A 25,856-nucleotide genomic window follows, 5' to 3' on the forward strand; every position below is an offset into this window, starting at 1 on the left:
AAATAAATGTAGAATTGCATTTCTTTGGAAATAAACAAAAAATAAATCTTCTGAGAAACGCAAATTATGAAAGAATAGCGAAGTGAGATCAATAATTGATGCCATAGTTGAAAAACATTTCCATTAAAACAAGATTTCAATTCGATGCTGACATAAAAATATGATGTCTGCTTGCTGTAATTTTGCTCGATGTTTGACTTCTCTCGAATTTACAATCGAAACAACATGAAAAAGTAATATTCCCGTTCGGACATGCCCAAACAGTACCATCGATTTAACAAAAACGCTCATTTTGCTGCAGTGTGCTGGATTCTGGTCCTCCCGGAGCGGAGCATACCGGATCGATTTTCCGACATGTCTTGTTTTTTCCCCCTTTAACTTCCACCATGCCGGGTCCTCATTCCAGTGGCCGGAAGATATAATTTATTGATACATTCCGCCCGATCCGCCGTAATCACGCGCATACGTGTATGTATTGATAGATGTACAGCCGCAAGGATCCTACGCAAACCATAATTGACGTATTCTGACCTCGACACATTTATGTATATAGCTACGTTATCCTTGTATCGACGGTACAAAAAAATGTGACCTGCTACGCTACCCACCAATCTTTCCGACCGACAGAAGTTATTCGCCAGAAACGTCAGTGCAATATGTTTGGTAGTTCATTACTCACCTGACACGTGGGAGCTTCAATGTGGTACCGTTTTACTTATGAACTTGAAATCAGTAGAATATTTCCAAGATATGCAGAGCGCTGTGAGGAATTTTATTGGATCTTTGTTGTGGACGCTGAGCATATTTTAATATAAACAACAATAAATGTTTATTTAAATTTGATCTCTGTTTGTTATGATAGCTAGTTTTGTTGCTGTATTTTACGTATTCTAGAAGATTAGCTCTCGTTGATATCTAATTCAGGCTTGGTTGATGTGACAGGATTTTTTTCTCTCAATTTCATTATTTGTCTCTTATTTACCTTATAAAACTTTAATATGACCGTTAATATGACCAACATTTGAGTAACCAAATTGATCCAGTTCAATTCATACTTCATAAAAATTTTGAAGAAAGATCCCAAGTAAACACAATATACATAGATATCATCGTCGATCGTTTTCTATCTGTAAAGCTTAGGAATAATGAATCATACAGTTTTATCAATATGTCAAGTGTACCACAAACAAGCAAACTCGGACCGTTATTATTCCATTCTGTAATGCTATTTCCCATGTCATCTCACCAGGATGCATACTTATATACGCTAACGATCTTGAACTGTTTTTTTATTGTACGATCCACAGCAGATTGTATTGCACTTCAGTGGCATCTAGATGATTTTGTAATTTATTGACTCTCAGCATATCGAAGTGCTTGGTGATCTCTTTCACAGGCAGAAAAAACCAATACTTTTGGATATTCAGTAGAGCAAATGTCAGTCATCATGAGTTCTGCTAGGCTCGCAGATGTGTTTCAGAGATCACTACTCTTATGTTATAGCAAATGCGAATAGAAACTTCGGTTTTGTTATAAGAATGGAATGCCGAAACAAGTAAGAAATACAGCTGGCTCTATATTTCTTACTTGTTCTGTCTGTTGCGGAAGCTCCAGTTTCTTTCGAGAGGATTTGGATTAACAGAATTGAAACCAAACGACGGCAGATAGTCAGGACTGTTTTTGTGGGTAAATTACAGACTAGTGAAATTGACGATCCAGAGATTCTCTCATAAGTCAATATCAATGTCCCCCCCCCCAGAAGCATAGGATCGTGGAACTTTTTGAGACTTAAGTTCCAGTATACCGAGTATGGGCAGAATAAAGCCGTAAGGGCAATGTGTGTATGATTATTTTGAATGTTCTGTATCTAACGATGATTTTAAAAATAGGCTTAGAAGATTGACATAGATTTAGGATGCTATTTTTAAGGTTTGTTCTAGTAATAACGTTCAATATGTCATTCGTAACCGAGCGCTCGTTCGTTACACGCGCGCGTAACGTGTAGTGCGGTGCTAAACAGATTTCTTACCTAAAAGACGGCTTTGTTTAGACCAGCTATACCAGCTCTCTACTGTGTGAAGGTCACGCGGATGACGAATAAAAGAAACGAAGGATCAATTCACCTACCAGCTCGTCAGGAACCAACTGGTGAAGTGTTTCATTATTACATTTCTTACAAAAGAAATGTATAGAATTCGCTCAAACTTTGAAAACTTTTTCCGAGGCCCGGAGGGCCGAGTCTCATATACCAATCGACTCAGCTCGACAAATTGAGACAATGTCTGTATGTGTGTGTGTATGTGTGTATGTATGTATGTACAAAATGTCATGTAATTATCTCAGCAATGGCTGAACCGATCTTAATGAAATTAGTTTCAAATGAAAGGCCTAACATTGCTATTTGACACTACTTTCTGAGATATGGGCGATTTTGTCAAAACACAGCAGGTTTTTTGCAAACAACTTTCGAACAATACAGTATAATCCCACAAACTGCATAGAAAGCAGTATAATCCCACAAACTTAATAGAAAGCTTGTAAAAATACCTTTCTAACAAGCTATAGATTGTCCCAATCCGTGCACGAGCGGCGTAGATATTAAACATTTTGTATTTTTAGTCCTCGCTTACTAATTTCAGCTAACTAAAAATGAGATTGTTTCATACAGAGTATTGCTTTACTGGTGTTTTAGGGGCAAAACTAAACCGATTTTGAATATCGGGGTATGAAAACACATCTACGTGATTCAAGGAATTCGATGTTGAAAACATTTTGTGAATTACCTTTATAATTTATTAACTATTTCTCAAAAATCAATATATAAGTTCACTTCAAAGACAAAATAATGTGTTGATGAAGAAACAGTGAGTTCCAGTATTTATCCCTCGGATTAGGCAGTGCATTCAATCAAGAGGGAGATGTTGGATGGTATATAAATACACAGATCAAAAAGTAATTCACCTAGTAGTGAGATAAAAGACTTCTCATATAATTATACTCGTGGCGTCACCGAAAGCAACTGTATGTTTGAAGCCCAAAAATCTAGCGAAGATTTAGCTCTTTTGCAAGATTATTACCACTATTGCAAAAATTACTACTTACATTATTTATGATAAGAATGTAAGAAATCAATATATCGTATTAATATACCTATAAAAATAATGTCACTGCATTAACCATCATTCCTCACACCCCCCCCCCCCTCCATCTCTCTCTCTCTCTCTCTCTCTCGCTCTCTCTCTCTCTCTCTCTCTCTCTCTCTCTCTCTCTCTCTCTCTTTCTCTCTCTGTCTCCCTTCTATCGCATCTATCTACCTATTTCTGTATCCATTTCTAAGTTGTGTGATAAGATCTTCTGCCAATCTGAAATATTTATTAATTGTAATTGCGAAGGTTTGAGAAAACAAAACTATTTTTTGTCTGCTGCTACATTTTCAAATGTGACATTCCACGTGTGATATTTACACTATTCGTATCTCTATTGAATTTTGAATGAAACATATGCTCAAAGACTGAAAGCTGAAACCAGCAGGATTAAACTTGTCATCAACGTTTCGAAGACAAAATACATGAGAGGAAGAGGTTCTAGAGACGACAATGTGAACCTCCCACCCGAGTTCGGATTGACGGTGACGAAATCGAGATGGTCGACGAATTCATGTATTTGGGCTCACTGGTAACCGACGACAATGATAACAGCAGAGAAATTCAGAGACGGATCTTAGCGGGAAATCGTGCCTACTTTGGACTCTAGAGGACACTCCGGTCGAACAAAATTCGCCACCGCACGAAGTTGATTATCTTCAAGACGTTGATTAGATCGATGGTCCTCTACGGCCACGAGACCTGGACTATGCTCGTGGAGGACCAACGCACCCTTGGAGTTTTCGAACGAAAGGTGTTGCGTACCATCTATGATGGCGTGCAGATGGAAGACGGAACGTTGCGCAGGCGAATGAACCATGAGTTGTATCAGCTGCACATTCGTTGTATTGGTACGAACTTTCATGAAAAATAACGGATCAAAGACCAAAAATATCCACAAATTAGATCCAGGAAAAGAAGTTTCCCAAAGTACCCACTCTCGATGGGGGATGCCACTACAATGTGTCTTCTAACTTATCGTCGTCTATATCTGGATATACTGAGTTGTTTGAACCATTTCTTTTTCATAAGGATGAATGGAAAGAGACTGCATTGCAATCAACTGAATGCACAGCTTTTATGCTATCGACATAGCCTAGACATTTCACACTATTTACCTCAATGCAAATAAAAACTTTGAAATATCTACCTGTCTCATTCACGAATCGCATTCTCCCTGTCGTTCTCTGTTCTAGGGACTTGAAAGCACATGTGACCTTGTCTCACATTACTATTTTCAATTGCGGACTGGACCAGTAATACTGGACCAGTAAATTCTATTCTGCACATAAATCTTTTTTTTCGGGAATATGTGACCAAAAAGTAAACTTCGAATTCCAAAGCAAATTGAACGTTCCAGGTTCCTGATAACTAATCAAGGTCCAACAATAAAGTAGAAACACCAGCTAATCTTAAAACGACGCCGTCAAGTAAAGAAGCATGAAAACAAAAAGAATAAAACCAAAAAAAATGGAAGCCCTAGAAAGTCCATTGCATATTTATCAGCCTTTTCTCAGAAGATGAGATTTTCAAAAACATTTCAAAACTTTCTGGTGCAATGGTTCTCAAATTCGTACAATCCGGTTTATTCATTTTCTTTATTCAAAAATGTGTTTAGCTTCAAATATATGACTATTTCTTTTTAATTAATCATTTCATTCAGCATCTTTTTATTCGTTTTGTTCATCTGCGTTCATTTTACTTATTTTATTCGTTTCATTCTTTGGAATCACTCTGATCAGTTTATTCTTTTTGTGCATTTTACTCATATAATTCCTTTAAATTATTTTGTTCATTGTATGCATTTTATTCATTTTTTCCAGTTTATTCATTTTGTTCAGTTTCTTCATTTTAATAATCTGACTACTTTTTCAGCTTAACCATTTCATCCAAATAATTTATTTGATTCAATTTAATTCTTTTTATTAATTTATAACTTTTTACCATTGTTTCATTTGATTCATTTGATTCAATTGATTCAATTGATTCATTTGATTCATTTGATTCATTTGATTCATTTGATTCATTTGATTCATTTGATTCATTTGATTCAGTTGATTTATTTGATTCATCTGATTCATTTGATTCATTTGATTTATTTTATTCATTTGATTCATATCTTTAATTTTATGCATTTCATGTTCAGTCATTCGTTTTATTTCATTCAATTTGTTAGTATGAGTCAATTAATTCTATTAATCTTATAACTATTTCTAAATATAATCTTAATTTTTATTTAATAACCTAATCTAATTTGATTCGTGTATTTGATAATTTTGATTTACATTAATTTTTCTACTCATTTTATGATTTTAAAAACCTATTATTTCATATTTTGCTTTACTTTTTTGTTTCGGCCGTTTTGTTGATTTCTATAATTTATTCAGTTTATTCGAGATTTTATTCGTGCAAGACTAGAAACTGTTTTCATCCCACCTCTAGTTGGGTGCCTACTTCTCTATCTACTAATCCAATAGTGAAATGTGTAAGAAATATCTCATCTCACTGCTAGGTGGATTAAATCGGTTTTTACTTTTCTTATCGATTTTTTTTGTTATTGTTTTTGATTTTTTTTATTTTTATTTAAGTTAAATAGTACGGTCGAGCGTGTTGCTCCCGTAACAAAATGGATCAAGAAGAAGGATCTCCCTCCAAAGATTAATCTTTTGGGGAAGAGGAACACCTATTTGATTCGGAGACAGAAGTTATCTCCGACCCACCTTCCCCACTTCCCCCCAATGTCAAACAGCCCCCCCTCCCCGAGTCAAGGGAGCTGACAAAACATGACTCGGCCGTAACCGAGATTAAAAAGGTACAGTCAGATAAACTGCGCGTAGCCGTTACTGACTTGAAGCAGGCCAATGATATCGTTAGCAATAGCCTCTTTACGATGGAGTATCGCGTCTACATTTCTTCTCGTGATGTCGAGATTGACGGTGTGGTATGTGATGCGGGTCAGTCGATGATCTGATGAATGATGGGGTTGGCCGCTTTAAGGACCTTAACCACCAATCAGTTAAGATTTTGGAATGCAAGCAATTGCATTCAAAGTCCATCGAAGATGGGAATTACTATCCATCAGACTCGTTTCGCGTAACCTTCGCCGGATCTGCACTTTCGAGTTACGTTGAAGTGGGAGGAGCTCGTCTACCTGTGCATCTGTTTGTACCGCGGGTCATGAATTGTTCCGATTCCAAGCAGCTAAGTCATACGGCCACCTACTGTAGCAGCCAGCAACGGTGCGGTAAATGTGGGGAACGCCATGCGGAAGATACTTGCAGTAGGCCCGCTCAGAAGTGTGTTTACTGTGGGGAGAGTCCGCCTGCACTTTTGACATGCCCAACGTACAAACTTCGCGCGGATAAACTGCGGACCCATACGCTCTCTTGCCAACTGACGATAATGCTTCTAACGACCCTTGTGAGGGGCATTCTTTGGCTCCGCTTGGAAACTCTAGGAAAAGACCTAATCCAAACTCACCCGAACTTCCTCGTAAGGGTTCTAAGTTGTCCCAAACAGGGGTACAAAATAAAAATAATTCAACTGGAAGTGCTGCTACAAATCCGAAGATATTACCTCCTGGTTTTGGGAAATTGAGATACAAATGATTTCCCCTGACGGCGGTTTATCTCAAGGTGAAATGGACGAAACAAAATCAGCTCCCCGGCTCAAAGTATATCCAAGCTCGGCCACCGGGCTCTTCGTGATCTTCTTCCGGACCAAAGAAAAAAAAGTTTGAATCTGTTGCAGATTTCTCGGGTTCTGACGGATCGGTATTCGGCCGTAACAGAGATATCGAATATTCGTCCTGATAAGCTCCGGGTGGTTTATATTGCTGGCTACGGGCCCTTTACGAAGGAGTACAGAGTGTATATTAAAGCTAATAGGGTTGAAGTCAGTGGGGCCGTTTCCGATTCGAGTCTGAATTGCGAGGACCTGCTAAAATGTGGGACTGTCTGTTCCAAAGACCCCATGCTTAAGCCAGTGAAGATCCTGGAGTTCAAACGTTTGCATTCGCCTCTTTGTGCCGAGGGTCATGAACTGTACTAATTGCAAACAACTGGGACACACAGCCTCCCATTGTAGCAATAAAGCCCGTTGTGGGAAATGCGGTGGGAATAATGCGGATGATTCCTGTGGAAGAGATGTCTAAAAGTGTCTCTAATGTGGGAGAAACCCACATGATCTCCCTTCATGTCCCGCGTACAAACAGCGCGAGGAGAATCTTAAGCGTTCCCTTCAGGGACGCTCTAAGCGATCTTTTGCAAAAATGCTTAGGATAGCTACGACACCTGTCTCTACGCACATCTACACCAACTTGTCTACTGACGAAGGCGACTGTGATGAACCCCAAGAGAGAACATCTTCTGCTGTGCCTAGAAGCAATAGAAAAAGAAAGAACATATCCTCTCACAAGCTTCGTCATACAGCCCAGAAGGTGTCTCTTCATGCTCTCCTCCTAAAATAACTGCTCAAGGAAGTACTGGTGCAAAACCAAAGCAAGTTGCTCCCGGTCTCAGTAACCTGAGCTCAGAAAAGGAGCTTCCAGCACTTCCAGGAACATCAAAAAGCCCAAGTGTTCCCATATCTCAGCCAGAGGAAGAAAACAGCGCTGGTTTAATAAATTTCTCTGACATTGTGGACCGTAATTTTAGAGCTTTAAATATTTCTGACCCCCTTAAAAGCATCTTGATAAGCTTTCTCCCCGCAGTAAAAACATTCTTGATGCAGTTCACTGCGAAACGGCCCCTCCTTTCAGCGATTGTATCATTCGATGGCTAAGTCATCGAACGAGGTCAAGGATTTAATCACTGCTATACTGTAGAATTGCAGAAGCATCATCCCAAAAATCGATTCTTTAAAAATCTTACTAAATAACTTGAAATGCGATGCTTTTCCACTATGTGAGACATGGCTTACTTCAAAAATAGACCTACACTTCCATGATTTTACATTATTCCCTTGGATGGAGACGACTCTTAGAATCTTAGGAGTATTTTTGGGGATTTAAAAGTGCTATTCTTTCAATAGAATCGACCTCCCCTCGACACCAGGCATTGAAGTTGTCTCTTGCCAAACCAGAATTAAAGGCAAAGACCTTTGCATTGCTTCCACCTACATCCCCCCTAGAGCCTCAGTTAGCCACCGATGGCTTTGCGATATTGCGGAACTCTTCCCCACACCGAGGCTAGTTTTAGGTGACTTTTACTCCCACGGTACGGCATGGGGTTGCCTTCATGACGATAATCGATCTACTCTACTCCATGAGCTTTGCGACAACTTCAATATGACTATTTTGAATACGGGTGAAATGACACGGATTCCTGCCCCTCCAGTGCGTCCGAGCGCCTCAGACCTGTCCCTCTGCTCGATATCGCTGCGGTTAGATTGCATGTGGAAAGTAGTCTCTGATCCCCACGGCAGCGAACATCTGCCAATCGTAATTAATATTGCTAACTTCAGGAGCACCGAATACAATCAATGTTTTGTATGACCTCACACGAAATATTGTTTGGTAGAGCTACGCGTCCGCGATATCCGAAAAAATCGAGTGCACTCGAGAGCTTCCTCCGGAGGAAGAGTACGGTTTCCTGGCTGGCTTGATTCTCGATACCGCGATTCAAGCTCAGACGCGTACCAGACGCGAACTCACGCGGGTGTCCTCCCTATCCATGGTGGGACAAAGAGTGCTCTGACGTGTACGCGGAGAAGGCCGCTGCGTATAAGAACTTCCGGGACGACGGGCTGCCAGCTAGCTACCGACAGTACGCGATGGCGCAAACGCGCATGAAGGGTTTGATGAAAGCCGAATAACGTAGCTACTGGTGCCGGTTCGTCGACGGACTAACGAGAGAAACATCGATGAGCACTCTTTGGAGTACGGTCCGGCGTTTACGAAACCGAAACAGTACTAGCGAGAGCGTGGAATATTCAAACCGTTGGATATTCAATTTTGCCAAGAAGGTTTGTCCGGATTCCGCCCCGACACAGAAGATCTACCGCACCGCGCCCCCTCACGATAACGCGAACGAAACACCGTTTTCGATGGTGGAGTTCTCACTTGCTCTCTTGTCATGTAACAATAAAGCCCCAGGGCCAGACAGAATTAAATTTAACTTGTTAATTAATCTGCCAGACTCTGCCAAGAAACGCTTGTTGAACTTATTTAATAAATTTCTTGAGGGTAACATTGTCCCACACGATTGGAGACAAGTGAAGGTCATCGCCATCCGAAAACCAGGAAAACGGAGGCTGCTCCGACCACAATTCGTATCGACCGATCGCAATGCTATCCTGTATCCGGAAGTTGTTCAAGAAAATAATCCTATCCCGCCTCGACAATTGGGTCTAAACAAATGGCTTACTGTCAGATACACAATTTGGCTTTCGCAAAGGCAAAGGGACGAACGATTGTCTTGCGTTGCTCTCAACCGAAATTCAAATGGCCTATGCTAGCAAAGAGCAGATGGCATCAGTGTTCCTAGATATAAAGTGGGCTTTTGATTCAGTTTCTATCAACATTCTTTCAGAGAAGCTGCGCCACCACGATTTAGCTACATGGGCCTTCCCCAGGGCTCATGTCTAAGCTCATTGTATAACAGGGACAATGTCTATGTCAACGACATTGATGAATGTCTGGACAATTCCTGCACGTTAAGGCAACTTGCAGACCATGGCGTGGTGTCTGTTACGGGATCCAAAGCTGTCGATCTACAAGGACCATTACAGAATACCTTGAACAATTTGTCTGCTTGGGCTATTAAGCTAGGTATCGAATTCTCTACGGAGAAAACTGAGCTAGTTGTATTTTCTAGGAAGCGTGAACCAGCACAACTACAGCTTCTATTAATATCTAGGGGTCTGGTTCGACTCGAAAGGTACTTGGGGATGCCATATGCTTCTGTTTTCGCTCCACCGCGAACATACATTTCATCAAACTCGAAAAAATTCAGTATCGTTGTTTGCATATCGCCTTAGGGTGCATGCAGTCGACCCATACGATGAGTCTCGAAGTCCTGTCGGGCGTTCTCCCGTTGAAAAATCGATTTTAGGAACTCTCATATCGATTGCTCATTCGATGCGATATCTTGCACCCGGTCGTGATTGAAAATTTCGAAAGGCTTGTTGAGCTCAATTCCGTTTCATGTCCCTGTACTTTGACTACATGGCGCAGAATATTAACCCTTCTTCTTACAATCCCAACCGTGTGCATTTCATAAATACTTCTGAATCTACTGTTTTCTTCGACACATCCATGAAAGACGAGATTAGTGGAATTCCGGACCACATACGCCCACAAGTGGTTCCAAATATTTTTTATAATAAATTCCGAGAAGTCGACTGTTCTAAGATGTTTTATACTGACGGATCAAACCTCGAAGGGTCCACTGGCTTCGGTATTTTCAATCAAAAGTTCACCGCCTCCTACAAACTCAATGACCCTGCTTCAGTTTACGCCGCAGAACTAGCTGCCATTCAGTATACCCTTGGAGTCATTGAAACATTACCCGCAGGCCATTACTTCATCGTTTCGGATAGCCTCAGTTCCAATGACGCTATTCGCTCGATGAAACATGGAAAGCACTCCTCGTATTTTTTGGGGAAAATACGGGAGCTACTGAGTGCTTTATCTGACAACTCTTTCCAGATTACCTTGGTATGGGTCCCTTCTCATTGCTCCATTCCGGGCAATGAGAAGGCAGACTTCTTAGCTAAGGTGGGTGCCTTAGAAGGAGACGTTTACGAAAGACCAATTTGCTTCAGCGAATTTTTCAGTATTACCCATCAGAGAACCCTCGAAAGTTGGCAAACTTCGTGGAGCAGTTGGGAGCTAGGAAGGTGGCTACATTCGATAATCCCTAAGGTATCGACGAAACCTTGGTTCAAGGGGATGGATGTGGGTCGTGACTGCATTCGTGTGTGGTGTCCCGACTCATGGCAAACCATTACACGCTGGATGCACATCTCCAGCGTATTGGGCTCGTGGATAGTAGTATCTGCGCTTGTGGCGACGGCTATCACGACATCGAGCACATTGTCTGGGCGTGCACCGAGTACAGTTCCGCCAGGTCTCGGCTAATGGATACCCTGCGGGCCCGAGGAAGACCAACCAACGTTCCGGTTCGAGATGTGCTGGCAAGCCGCGATGTCCTCTATATGTCCCTTATATACACCTTTGTGAAAACCATCAATATACAAGTCTAACCGCCCCTTCTTATTTTCCTTATCATTCTCAGAGCCCTCTTCCACCATCTGAGCCGTACTACGAAATCGTCTGGAAAAACCCCTGCCATCTTGAGGAGAACCACCCGGCGTCTCAGTACATGATTCCTCCTGATGAAGGCCACCCGAGTTTGTAATCCATCCGTTGATCTCGCGATGCCTGACACTGAAATAATTTTCTCTCCCTGCAATGTTTGTCTACCCTCCCTCCCCTGACTCTTATACCCAGAAGTAACACCCCTAGCACGCCCCCCCCCCCCCCAATATCTTCACGAAGCATTTGGCTCTTCCTGTCTCTTCTCGTTTTAACTATTATATTATATAATCTCGTTGAAAATGTCCAACTCTACTACCCACAAAAAAATAACTCTAATGACGAATCTTTACAAAATTCAATCAAGCCCTCTAGTTATTCCTACTTTTAAGATAGTCGTAAAAAATTGTCCCCCTTAGTTAAACATTATTTGCTCCAATAATCTCACTGATAAAAATGTCAAACCATATTGCCATAAAATGATATTATCCCCTTGTGAAGATATATAAGATAGCTATAAAATCGCATTAGTTTCATTTAAAACAAATCAATATGTAATACCCTAGTTTTAAGCAATTTAATATGTAAAACAAAACAAAATTGGCACCTTTAAGCAAACGCAACGTGCCTTATCAAATAAACGAATTGAATAAAAAACAACCGCCCCTACGAGTCTTGTATACCATTTGACTCAGTTCGTCGAAATTGACAAATGGCTGTATGTGTGTGTATATGTGTATGTGTGTGTGTTTTCAAAACTCACTCACTTTTCTCGGAGATGGCTGAACCGAATCGCTCAAACTTGATTTCAAATGAAAGGTATAACGCTCCCATAAGCTGCCATTGAATTTTTTGTTAATCGGACTTCCGGAGTTACGGGTTGAAGAGTGCGGTTACCTAGCAAATTCCCATATAAAATGGTAACACCATGATCTCCGCATGGTGTAATACATATTAAAAAGGGTTCAACATAACTCGGATTAACGGGTCTAGATCACTAATGATCATTCTAAGCAGCTTTGACCACTATGGCCACCTATGACAGTTCTTGATACCCCAGGTACTTTCCAAGTTCGAAAGTTAATCTCACACCTTTTTCTCAAGGAATTCTTGAGCAATCTTTATAAACTAGGTTTCAAATGAAAAATACATAACTTCCATGGACTGTTATTGAATTTCATTCGCATCTGACATTTGGTTTCGGAGTAACAGGTTGTTTATTGCGACCATATTGGAATTTCCCATATAAACCGGCACAATCGTAATACTTCAGAGGTTATAAATCCATTTCTATTTGCAAATCTAGATCACATTATTTCTATTTGCAAGTCTAGATCACTGATGGCCAATCAAAGATTCTTTGAATATAATGTCCACTATCGACAGAATTCTCGGGTTCTGGACGTTAGGGCATTGCAAGAAAAAATTTTTTTTGAATTCTCAAAAGGCCCCCCCCCTCTCATATTGTGACAAATGTCAAAGTAAGCTCAGATGCCAAATTTCACATCATTTGGACAATTTTAGACCCCCGCCCACTTCGCTTGAAATTTTTTGAAATTGGTACTATGGGAAAATATGGAGGAAAAATACATTAAATGCTATAAGTAGCAATCAGAAAATTACAATTTATACCTCTTTTGAAAGGAAATAATCTTAGTATTTGAGTGGAGATATTTTTGTTTCTAGGAATATACGGGAAAGTGGGGTACTGGGTCATTTTGGCTCCAAAATCCCATATTTCTAATGATTTTTCTACTCCGTGACGCAAATCATACATATTTTGTAGTTTTTCTAATGTGAAAAAATCTCAGAAATCGAACGGAACTCTTTTGACCTTAGTCCGAATACGAGAAGTTGGGGTTATAGGGCTTTTTGTCATTCATATTAAATTTTATCATTTTCTCATACATATATCTCTATTATTCTTCAATCAATTTTCATAAAATGTAACTTATTGAACGTGTAAAATTCTGAGGAATAAAACAAAAATAAAAGCGTTAGAGTTAAAATTCAGAAACATCAAACTTTTTGATATTTACTCTACAAATCTCATTTTTTTCATTATTTGTCCTAATACCTCAACTTCCCCTATTTTTCCAGGAATGAAAGTTTTTTCATGTGATCCCTAAGCATATTTTACACTAAAAGTAGTAAATCAAATAAGAATTTTGTTGTTAAATGGAGTTAATATGTGCGATTTTATGATAAAAATGTGGAATCGACACTATATGTCAGATAATTTGATATTCCTGAATTTTAACGGTAGCGAATCTATTTTTGTTATAATCCTAAGGATTCTCCACGTTCAACAAGGTATAATTTATGAAAATTGAGTGAAGAATAATAGAGATATATGCACGAGAAAATGATGAAGTTTATTATGAATGACAAAAGGCCATTTAACCCCAACTTCTCGTATTTGGACAAAGGTCAAAAAGGCTCCGATCGATTTTTGAGATTTTTTCACATTAGAAAACTACAAAATATGTATGATTTGCATCACGGAGCAGAAAAATCATAAAAAAATATGGGATTTTGGGGCCAAAATGACCCAGTACCCCACTTTCCCGTATTTTCCTAGAAACAAAAATATACCAATTCAAATACTAAGACTATTTTCTTTCAAAAGAGGTATAAATTGTAATTTTCTGATTGCTACTTCAAAAGTTATAGCATTTAATGTATTTTTCCTCCATATTTTCCCATACTACCAATTTCAAAAAGTTTCAAGGGAAGTGGGCGGGGGTCTAAAATTGTCCAAATGAAATTTGGCATCTGAGCTTACTTTGACATTTGTCACAATATGAGAGCCCCGCTTTTGAGAATTGAAAAAAAATTTTTTTTGCGATGCCCTACTGGACGTATTCCAGAATTAGTCACATCGATTACTCGATAACCGATTTTCATAAACCAAATCTCAAATGGAGGGTATAATATGCGGTTGGGTGTTGCATACTCCATCAGCCCCCTCTCAACTTCCCTTCACACCATCTCTTTCTACATACTCGGTATCGTTTGTTTGTTTTAATCGATGATTTTATTAATTTTGTGTTTAGACTAGCCTCAATTCGGTTGATTTCTTAGCTGTATTTTCGATTTAGGTATAACATTTTTTTACATTTTAAGGACATTTAATTAGCTAGAGATTACTGGGTAGAGAAAGTTACGAAAATTTAGAGCCATAGTATCTTTAGAAAAAGCGCTTCTGTTATAATCTATCCTTTCTACTACTTATGCGCAAATTAATAAGTATTGATGCCTTGTTAGCTTAGTGTCGACTATCAGAGATAGTACTTCATCAGTCTTTAACTTCTCAACTTTAGACAACAGTCTTTAACTTGCATCAACTTTAGACAATTCTAATACAGTGAAGATCCGTTTTTAACAGCTCTTTGGTGAGTTTTAGGCTGTTAAAACGGGGATATTGACAAAATCGGGACATATATTTTTCTTTCTTTTTAACAACCGAAGGTCTTAAAATATTATTCTCTAGTCCCTAGATATAGCTTCATAATTCTTTCCGACTATTTAGTATAAGTTTCGCTTAATAGGGTCAGACAGCGCAAAATTTAAAATAAAATTAAAATTTGGATTTTTTTATTATTAAGGATTTCTAAGAAATATTCTCAAGAAAAAATTTACTCGAATTCGACTTGGTTCGTCTGCTAGAGCTCATCAAACTACTAACTATCAATTTTCATTTGAGGCTGACAAAATCGTGGGCTGATAAAATCGGGTCTTCACTATAATCTATCAATCGTACAATGTAATGGTACAACAACATGACAACAATGTTCCATAAATACCTTCTCGTCTCATTGCGACTGTACTCTCCGCAAAATAGATCTTTGCCACACACGTCCATAGCGAACTAGTCCATTGTTCACATTGTTCTTTCAAATTGATGTTCTTTGGGTGTTTCAAACAACTCGAATAATTAAAAATCATATTAGATTTTGTTCTGTTTGCTTTCGTCCATTTCTGGACAGCCAGTTTATAAAAGGAGCAAATGAGTTATTTTAAATCTGCAATCTTTTCCTAATACAATAGTTATAACTTATAACTAGTGTATTAGGAAAAGATTGATGATTTAAAAATTTAATTTAACTTATAACACTATTTGTTACTTATATGGACTTTTCAGCTTGAGATTCGTCCAAATGTGAAAAAATCAGATCCGTTAGTTGATATCTCAAATCAATCGGTCAATCAAATACGTCGTTACGAAGTCTACTCTACAATACCGATGTAACATTAGTTTGGCTTGGAAATATAAATGATGTTTGGGTTTCTTGTATACATATTAGGAAATCACTTCAAAAATCGACCTGGCATTTGCGTCCCAGAGGGCCAAGTGTCACATACAATTCGATTCAATTCGTCGAGACCGCAGTCGAGACTGTGGGTGCATGTGTGTGTGTTAAATAAAGCCGCTCAATTTTCTCAGAGATGGCTGAGCCGATTTGCACAAACTTAGCTTAAAATGAACGGTTCTAACGCTCAGACAAGCTGCTATTGTATTTTTTGTTGATCCTACTTCCGGTTCCGGAATTACATGTTGAAGACTGCAGCCACACAGCAAATTCCTATAAAAAAATGAAACATGAAGATGTCCAAATGATGCAATGCATATTGAAACGGATTTAACATTACTTGGATTAGCGGGCCTAGATCCCTAAAGATCAATCAAAGTAGTTTTGGCCATATTGGTCACCACTTAGGTGGGTGGAGATAGCGTAGTTGGTAAATCGATTGCCTTGTACCCAGCTCACCTGGGTTCAATTCCCGACCCCGTACATGGGGTTAGAGATTCCTCTAAAGAGATTTCTCTTTAGGCGAATGACCCTAAGGTTAAAACCTCTATAATCAAAAAAAAATATTGGCCACCTATGACGATTCTTGATATTTTCGGGGAACTAGCAAAGTTCGAAAGATAATGTCATACCTATTAGGTGGATTAAAACAGGTTTTTGTTGTAAAACTTGTTCGAAAGTACTGAAGTTTGGTTGACGGTTTCGAAAGGATACAATCTAGACCGTAAAAATTGTTTTTGAGCATTTATGTAACTTTAGCGATTATTTTCTAATTAGCAGTCCCACTGGTTGGTTAATGAAGATTCAAAAATTCTTCAAATGCTTATGAAAATCTACCCTGACGTACTAGAGATAAACGAAAATACTGAGTTGAGTTTTTGTGTCGAACAGTGTTAATACGAACTTTACTCGTTTCTTTAGAAACAACAATGCGTCTCCATCAAGCGTGAAAATGATGGAGATGGTCAGTGTTTTGTTTCAGACCCCACTAATTTTTATTTCCACGAATCTCCCTTGATCCTGCTAGTTATATAACTATAAATAGTATATAAATACTGCATTTTCAAATTTTTATAATAAATGCTAAAAATGTTCAAATCTCATAAACAGGATGCATTTTATTGCTGAAAATTACTGAAGCGTATCGCAATATAAAATCAGCTAATGCAGCAATAATTCAGACATCAAACGATGCCAATGCCCAGCACCCAACAAACAATCAAAAACACACTCACCGGTGGCGTCCGTCCGTCGTCCGTGTAGCCGCAGTTGCAGCCTTCGTCACAACATATTCGAACGAGCTCGTGTTCGCCGCAGGTGCACGGCTCCTCGTCCTCCTCGTCGTACGGGCAGTCCTCCCGGATCAGGATGATGTAGTCGGCCTCGAAGAACTCATTGCGCGTCTCGTCGAACACGACCCGATTCTTGCGCACCGGTGGCGGCCGGTTCGGTTTCTTCAGCAACCCCCGCAGGGTGCCCGTCGTTTCGCGCATATCGAGCGGCAGCGTGCGATAAATCGGAACCGCCTCGATCACACACTCGCAACCGTTTTCGTCACTAACACTGACACTGGCCCGCTCACAATCGCCACCGATCAGCAGACCACCGACACTTCCGGTTTCGTTTTCTAGCTCCTCCTCGAGCTCGTCATAGCAGTACCTGATCTGGTAGACCGTCGGTTCGTACTCGCTCAGGTGCCGGGTGTCGAACTCACAGTTGGTGTACGGATCAGCCGCTAGGAGCTTCTCTAGGTTAAAAAATTCTTGATTTTCTTCACTTTCACTGTGCTGAGCACCAAACTCTTCCTCTTCCTCTACTTCTTCACCTAATTCAACGATTTCGTCTTCGTCCTCCTCGGACACACGATACACTGTTTCCACTACTTCGAGCGGATCTTCGATCCGTGGCTTACCCCCCGGGAAGATGGTACAGATCTCTTCCGATTCAACACTCGATTCCGGCGTTCCCAAACTGGGCCGGTACTGTTCGACCGCGAGAATAGGATGTTTCAGCGGCAAAGAAGGGACAAACTTTGGGGGACAACCAGCAGATTCATTAGTGCCATTGCGATCCCCAGGGAGAGACGATTCTTTTGTGTTCGTTCTCGTCGCAGACGAGAATAATGGTGCAAATGATTTACGGGTCTCCCGAGGTACTTCCTGTGCACGCGGCGGTCTTGGTGGCGCTCGCGAAGGCGGAGGAGGTGCTGGGAAAAGATACTGGGGAAGCAGAGATGGCAGCGATGTCGCTTTGAATAGAGCTGCTGTCCCCGGATCGTTGGTCGGATCAGAAGATGGCAGATAATTGTTTTCGTCGTCGTCGTCGTCGTTGACAAAATGGTTGTAATCTGGATGGGCTTTGAGCTGCTGCTGCTGCTGTCGTTGTTTTCGTTCGAGATCGATACAGGAAAGGGAAAGTAGGGACGATGCCGAGAGTGACAATAATGATGAGGATAGCGGTGGCAAAAGGGGAACTTTTGGTTTAGACCGCTGGCTCAGCTGGGGATTATCCTTTGGCAGACAGTTTAGGGACGATGTCTTCCGTGATGGCACAAAACTGCGGCCAGAATAATAATTTTCCTCCTGCTCCTGCTCTGCTCTGGCAGCAGCTGTCAGTGACGGGGTTGATGATGCTGGCACTGACGACGGTACGGATGCTGCGTTTGTATTGGTTGCCAACAGCGTCGACAGTGAGCTCAACGAGGATGATAAATTCTGTGCTGGTCCCGCAGCGGATGAGGTTAACGATTCACGTAATAACTTTTTCGTGTATGCAAATCCACGAAAACGTTCCTCCAGACGTTTCAAACGATTGCTTGCCTCGAAACACTCGTGCTTCTCGTTGAGGAATTTCAACGGGGGTCGTAAATATTGTTCAGTGTTTTTCGTCAGGAAACGCAGATCCTTCCGCTCGTCTATTGCCGATTCGCTCACACTTGAATCGAGACTGTCGAAATTTCGTAGGTCAGAATCGCCATTTTCGCACACTTGCACACTGATTTCACTGGTACTTTTGGGCTGCACAAAATTGCCGATAAAGGTTTGAGTATCCTGGTCGCGACACTGTCCCGCAGATTTCTTCTCGTGGCTATCGTCTAGCACTAGCAGAGGCTCACAGATTTGGGACTCGACAGTAGCAGTAGCACTTCCACTTTCACCACCACTATCTTCGACATCATCGTCGATAATAATGATTCCACTGTCCGCACTGGATGGGGCAACGTTGCTGTTGTTGTTTCTGTTGGTGGTATTAGTGGCGCAGTCCTTTAGGATCTTTTCGTCCGTTGGGGAAGGTCCGCCTGGACCAGATCTGTCACCAGCGGAGAAAAAACCAAAATCACTTAATCCATGAACACTGATATGAGCATTGAGGGTAACTTCCACATTTAGGCCATACGATGGTGATACTCCGTTGGGTGTCACCAGTGGAGGTGGGGGCGGAGAACCAGTGCCATAATAATTTTCACTCTCACTGTCCGAGCTTTTCTGGTAGCAGTTATCCTGTTGGTCAAAGTGAACCTCTTTCCCAACACGTCGACCACTGGATTTTACACTATTCACCGTTCGATGGGATGGCGACGGAACTTGAATCGATTTTTCGCACAACTGATGCGAATCTGGAGGATTTTTTGGCCCAAATTCCAGCTGTTCAATACCAGTAGGTACTGATGTTACAACATTTTCTGCTTCTTTGGCAATTGGCTGCAGACTACACTGGCTCGAATCCGTTTCATCGATTCCTGAAGGCTCCACACAGCATTCGTGCTTGGTTCGGCCCAGCCGAACGGCACTTGACCCACCAGTGATGCCAGCCCGCTGAACGTGCTCATCCTGAATATCAACAATGTTGCCCTCGTCCTCGCGGTCTTCGCCGTCTCTGCTGACATCGATCGTTTTACGGCTGGTGCTGGAAACAACCAACGACTTTCTGCCATCAACGTTGGGGCGATTTGTGTTGCCAGTTTCTGCACATGCGTTCTGCCATCGTGCACTCTCAACGCCTGAGAGGTCCTCTGGAATTTCGTCGATTTTCCTCTCCCATGACGGTGTGTCGGAATTCAGCTCTATCAGTGTGTTTGTACTGTTTATCGCTATGGCAGTCGGTTGCTCCACGGAAGGGCAATCCCTCGTGGTGGGAGATTCTGGTCCATCCGAGGCTCCGCTCTGTGCATGCTGGCAGTTGTCGCGATGACGACGACGATGTTGACTATGCTGATGATGATGATGATGACGCTCACGACCATCGTAATGTGATGACGGGCATGCGCACTCAACCGATTCCTTTTCTTCTATCACTTTTCGCACACTGGCAGCGTGACCACTACCGTCCGCAATAGAAACAGTGTCATCTGTTTGCATAGTCTCTGTTGATATTTCATTACCACCAGTGGAAGCAACTGCCACCCGTTGCCACCCCCAACGACTTCCATCGGTATCGCTTACATCCCATTCACCTTCCTTTGTTATTGCACATTCTCTTTCATCATTTATCAACTCCTCAATGTCACCCCCACTGCCAGCATGTTCCGTTTCCTCTTCCCCACCAAACAGTAGATCGTCCAACCGAAACGTCACCTTCTTCACTTTCGGCTTCCCAGCTTGCTGAGATAGCAAAGGAACTACCTCAATCTCGGTACTGAAATCAATCAGATCCCCTTCGCCGTCATCCACCTCCACCAGCAGCTGATTGGAGTTATTGTTGCAATCGTTACTTCGACTGTCACTGCAACTGCTGCTGTCCCTGCCCAAATCAAATATGTCATTGTGCCACTTTTCCAGCGTATCGATCTGGCTTCGGCTGGTGGTGTCTGCTGTTCTTGGTGTTATTACTAGGTTTTCCTCCTCCGCTGGGTCCTGCTTTTTGAGGTTTCGCTTCACTGCCACCCCCACGATAACAGGTGGCTGCTTGCAGCTCGGCAGTGGTGCAATGAAATCGGCATTGCTGGTGGCGGTGGCAGTGGGACCGGGGGTTGAGTTCAAAAGTGTGTCGCTAGCGGAATTGATGCGGAATGGCACCTGGTAATCCTTAAGGAGGTCATCGAAGCTGGTACTGGTGGCTGTCGATTGCAGCAGCAGACTTTTGATAGTTTCCATTGCTGTCGGGTTTTCAGGGCGTGCATCGGGTCATCGCTACTGCAGGCATCGGTTGAATCTGGAATGAAGAGGAAAAAGCAAATTTGAAAATTAACGAGTTGCTAAAAACGAAATGTTTAAATCTACTTGAAGCAAAATCAATGCTTGTTACTTCATCCCGGTGCAAAAGTGACCTTATATTTCAACAGACTTCGGCACCAAACCGCTGCATATATGCTATAACCACAACGTGAAATATTTATAAGTCGAAGTTTTAAGTACAAATGATCATAATTTAGAATATAGGTTCGGTAATAATTGAAATGTTAAATATTGTTATATTGACATAACTTATTATATTATCTGAATAAGAATAAAACATGTATTCCAGCAAACCCGGCTGCAAGCCTGTACTCTGAGCATCATTACAAGACCAGAACGCCAGAACTTGTTAATGATATGGGAAAGTAGCAGTGTCTTTCGGCGAATGTGTAAATTCTCGATTTCCGTTATATCCGTGCGGAAATCTTCAAGTATGTTGCAACACGTCGCTCTTACGGTACCCTCCCCAGTACTCGAGTAGTACGGCATACTCAGATAGAGCAAGACTAGAAGACGTGCCATTGAATATAATGGTTAAAACACTACAAGCAGAATACATGAAGAATGTGGTGGAACGACGGTATCTCCCAAGTAGCATTTGTAACTTGTTGAAAATTTCCGATACTTCACAATTGTTACAAAACAGATATTCTTGTTCGAATTGTTTGAAAAGTAATTCCACGCAGATTTGAACTGATTGTGCAGCATATCGATGCTAAGTTGCACAAAATTCTCAAAAAACGTCATAACAACAAGTTTAGAAATATATATATTTCGATTGTGTAACTGACTAGGAACTAGTACGAAGCTGCTCTTCTTTGCAACATCTATAACAATTGTGCGCCTAATATATGTCGCACAAGCAATTTAACAAGTTTTGTTGGAAATAAGACCAATTTTCTTGGGAACTTGAGTTACAATTGTGCAATTGACTGGAAACTTATATGTTCTACAACCAGTCCAACAAATTTTACAGTAATTCCTAGTTTTTCATTCTATTTGAGAACTTCCAAACGTTCAAATGGCCGGTGACAATATTTGGGCTAAAATAAAAGCAATGGTGCTTTTCAGAAGAAAAAAAGTATTATGATAAAGCAGGCAGTTAGTTATATCGTGAAGAAGCGCAGCGAGCATGATGAATTAAATATCAGTGCAAGCAAAGAACCGTCAACTTCTGAAATGCAAGAGATGAACAATCAATCGTTTGCAGATTTCGATCAAATATTGCACGAAAATAAAGAAATCGAAAATAGTATCGAAGACGAATATCAGAAGACTTGGGTGCAACGCCCAACTCCTACTCTGCAGAAGGCAAAGAATTCTTCACATTTCCTTTCGATCATGCCCATATGAGCCTCCCTAGTTCTAGTTTCTAAGTTTATAACTGATTCGCTCTAGAATACCTATCCATCTTTCAATTTCATTGCTTTCGTTTCTCTTAGTCTCAAATTTGCCGAAAATAGCCAACAGAATCGATACAGCATAAATAGATTATGTAAGCAAATCAAATAAATAAAATGACGGTTTCTTATGTTTTCAGCTAAGCCAAAAAGCGTTAATGCATTTTTGCGACCTTTCGTTGAAGAACTGAACATTGTATTACAACGAGGAATACAAACAAATAACCGCAAAGTTCAGGTAGCCTTGAGATGCATCATTTGCGATACACCAGCACGAGCAATGTTGAGAGGTACCTTTCATAATAATATACCTATAAATTGCGAACATTCGATTTTGCGACCTTGATCACTCGGAGTATACACTTCCACGTTAGTTGTCGAAACCTTTCATATTTTGATAAATATATTCTTTATTTTGGAATTTTTTTTAACTAGGTGTTATTGGGCATAATGGTTACGCATCCTGTTTGAAATGTACCACTGACGGTGAATACTCCCATGCATTCGGTAAGATGATTTTCCCTGAGTTAGATGCACCTTTGAGAAACGAATTGGCGTTTCGTTCTAAGAAAGACGAAGGTCATCATAAAACTACCAGTGTGCTTGAAGATATAGATGGACTGGACATGATACAGGATTTTCCAATTGGGGATGCTCTTCATTTAATCGATCTCGGCATCATGAAGAGATTTATAATTGGATGGAAGACAGGCACGCTGAACAACACTAATGCCAAGTGGTCCGCATTCCAAGCGCAACAAATACGTGATTAGGGATGATCCATAAATGACGTAGCATTTTTTAAGTGATTTCTAACACCCCCCTCCCCATCGTAGAATTTTGTCACAAACTTCTATATACCCCCCCTGGTAATTACGTAGCTTGACCGTAACCCTCACCCCCCTCGTTGTCCCCGTGAGAAATTTAAAAAAATCAAAAATGATGTTAGTTAGAGGAAACGGGTAAGATTCTCGTGACATCAGGTCAACCCCTATTTCCCCTTTAAAAAAGCTACGTAGCATGACATGACCCCCTACCTCCCTGTCGTCACACATCATCACAAAATACAAAACTCCCCCCTCCCCCATATAATGCTACATCATTTATGGATGGTCCCTTACATGACATCGTGCAAAATGCCCATGCGCGGACTAGAACATCTGGCACGGTGGAAAGGCACCGAATATAGAACGTTTCTTTTATATGTAAGTATAATAGTTGTAAATAAGTATTTTGATTCTAAAGAGATATATGAACATTTTTTACATTTTTATTGTGCCATCCAAATTTGTTTGCGTCAAAATCAAATTGATGCTAATTATCATATAGCTAGAGCTTTGCTAAACGATTTCCTCGGTGGAGTAAAAATGTTGTATGGAGTGCAAATGTTCTGCAGCAACATGCACAGTCTAGTTCATTTGATAGATGATGTGGAAAGATTTGGACCATTAGGCTCATTTGATGCGTGCTCTTTTGAATCTAAGCTATATAATATCAAAAGATTGATCAGAACTGGTAATCTACCACTTTCCCAAGTTGCTAAACGAATCACTGAAATGCAGCAAAACTTGCATAATAAGACACTCTTTGATCCTGTAGTAGAAAACAATAAACCTCTTCTAAAAAAGCTAGATACAAAGGCAGCTCCAAGCGAATTACTCAATTACATCTTGGAAAAACAGTTCGATTTATACGCAGCATTAAAGTTTAGACATTTTTTCATTAATACTAATTCCAAAGCAGATTGTTGGATTCCTTCAAAACAACACGAAGTATTAAAGTTGACTTTTATTTTGCACGATACTGTAATAGGAAAAATTATTCTATATGGTGATTCTCTTCAAAATCAGTTCGATTACTTTACAAAACCCATTAAATCGTCAGCTCTTCAAATTTACGCGTCAGATTCAAGATTGAACAATTCCAAAATTGTTTCTTTAGATGAATTATACTCGAAAATGGTACTCGTAGAAACGAAAGACAAAAATCTACCAACCTGTGTATTCATACTTTAAAATAAAACCAATGTGCACAGTACAAACAACGACTACCAATAAAATCAATTATTCTAAATGTTTAGTATAGAAATCAAAAAATAAATTAATCAAATATAAGTATCCAAGCGTCTCCTCCGATCATTCTAATGCCATGCATCGATTTTTCATCCTTCCAACCAAATGAAGCACCGTGCTTCGTGAGTGAATAGATAACAAATTGTATTATAGTAGTCTGATATGATTTATTTCTTAAGGTTTTGAATTCAATACATACATTAGTATTCTTATATGTAGTTATGTAACACAAAACAATATTGAATCAATCTTCACGTTTTACGAAACTATTCGGTATTCGATTCATAATCTGAATTGGATTCAGATGCATCTTCAATGTTGCTATCGTCGGTCTGATTCAATTCCACAATTTCCTTTGTATTATTTTAATTTTTGTTAGTTTGTAGTTTTTGTTTTCCATTATTTTCTTTTTGTCTTACTTTGGCCGCTGAGTTACCATCACCTACAATACCAACGTCTTTACGTTTTCTTATGAAACTAGTCCGTCGTTGCTTATTGCCTGATGAGAATCTTTGTAGCTCAACATTCTTCATGCGCAAAAAAAGCAAATGATTTTTCATTGCATTCCTGGGTAAATTGAAAATCGGCTGAGCGAACAACATTGAAAACAAAACGAATAAAGTTTGGGAAAATATCGCGGAAGCTTTCGTTGTGGCCGACAACACTTCCGTCAGAATTTTTCTTCAGTCGAGGTATTCCTTGCCAAGAATACGGTTGAAGTACAGCTGTAGGGATAACCTTACGTAAAAATGTTTTGAAGAAAGGTACCCCTCCACGTTTACCGGTCAGTTCAAATACTGTTTTACAATGCTGGAGTAAACGGGCTTGAAATTTCTCGTCTTTCAACATGCCTTCGAGCAAAACTAAATCCTTCACAGATGAAATTGTTAGCAGTTTCTTGCACTGCTCCGAGTGCTCCGGAAGAAGGTTTTCTATGGGGTTGGTACAGCTTATTTTGGTTAAAAACTTCTCAATATTGGCCATGAAATCAAAATTTTTTGTGATTAATCCTTTGACGGCGCTTAACTCGGCCTGCACTGAATCGAGGCTTGTGCGAATTTTATCCAACTCAGTAATAGGCAGCAACGTACCGTCTTCCAGTTGTATATAGGTGGTGATACTATCTCCATTGTTGATCTGGAATTAAAAATAAGGTAACATTTTTATAGAATTAAATTCAAAGAAAATATTCACCTGTAACTGGGTACCCTTCAATGGACTGCCTTGATTGGAAGTCATCGAATGACCAACACTCAATCTATGAGCGGGAACCGGGATTCTTTACTCCGATACGACGGACATTGATCCTACCTGTATCGATTTTGTTGGCTATTTTCGGCAAATTTGAGACTAAGAGGAACGAAAGCAATGAAATTGAAAGACGGATAGGTATTCTAGAGCGAATCAGTTATAAACTTAGAACGGAAAACTAGAACTAGGCAGGCTCATATGGGCATGATCGCATGGTCGTTCTAGGCAAGGATTTGTGAAGAATTT

At 40.3% G+C, this 25,856-nt stretch overlaps 1 protein-coding gene across 3 annotated transcripts in view; it reads right to left on the reverse strand.

Annotated features, from left to right (window-relative positions):
- The window catches only part of LOC131684135 (uncharacterized), a 385,715-nt gene that overhangs the window by 286,113 nt on the left and 73,746 nt on the right, over nucleotides 1–25,856 (reverse strand). For all 3 annotated transcript variants that reach the window (XM_058966716.1, XM_058966715.1, XM_058966717.1), the window contains exon 2: nucleotides 16,949–20,864. In XM_058966716.1, coding sequence (XP_058822699.1) covers nucleotides 16,949–20,806 — 3,858 coding nt within the window. In that variant the 5' untranslated portion in view covers nucleotides 20,807–20,864. The remainder of the gene's footprint in view (nucleotides 1–16,948; nucleotides 20,865–25,856) is intronic.

The sequence above is a fragment of the Topomyia yanbarensis genome, chromosome 2, assembly GCF_030247195.1.
Source record: "Topomyia yanbarensis strain Yona2022 chromosome 2, ASM3024719v1, whole genome shotgun sequence".
NCBI classification, from domain to species: Eukaryota; Metazoa; Arthropoda; class Insecta; order Diptera; family Culicidae; genus Topomyia; species Topomyia yanbarensis.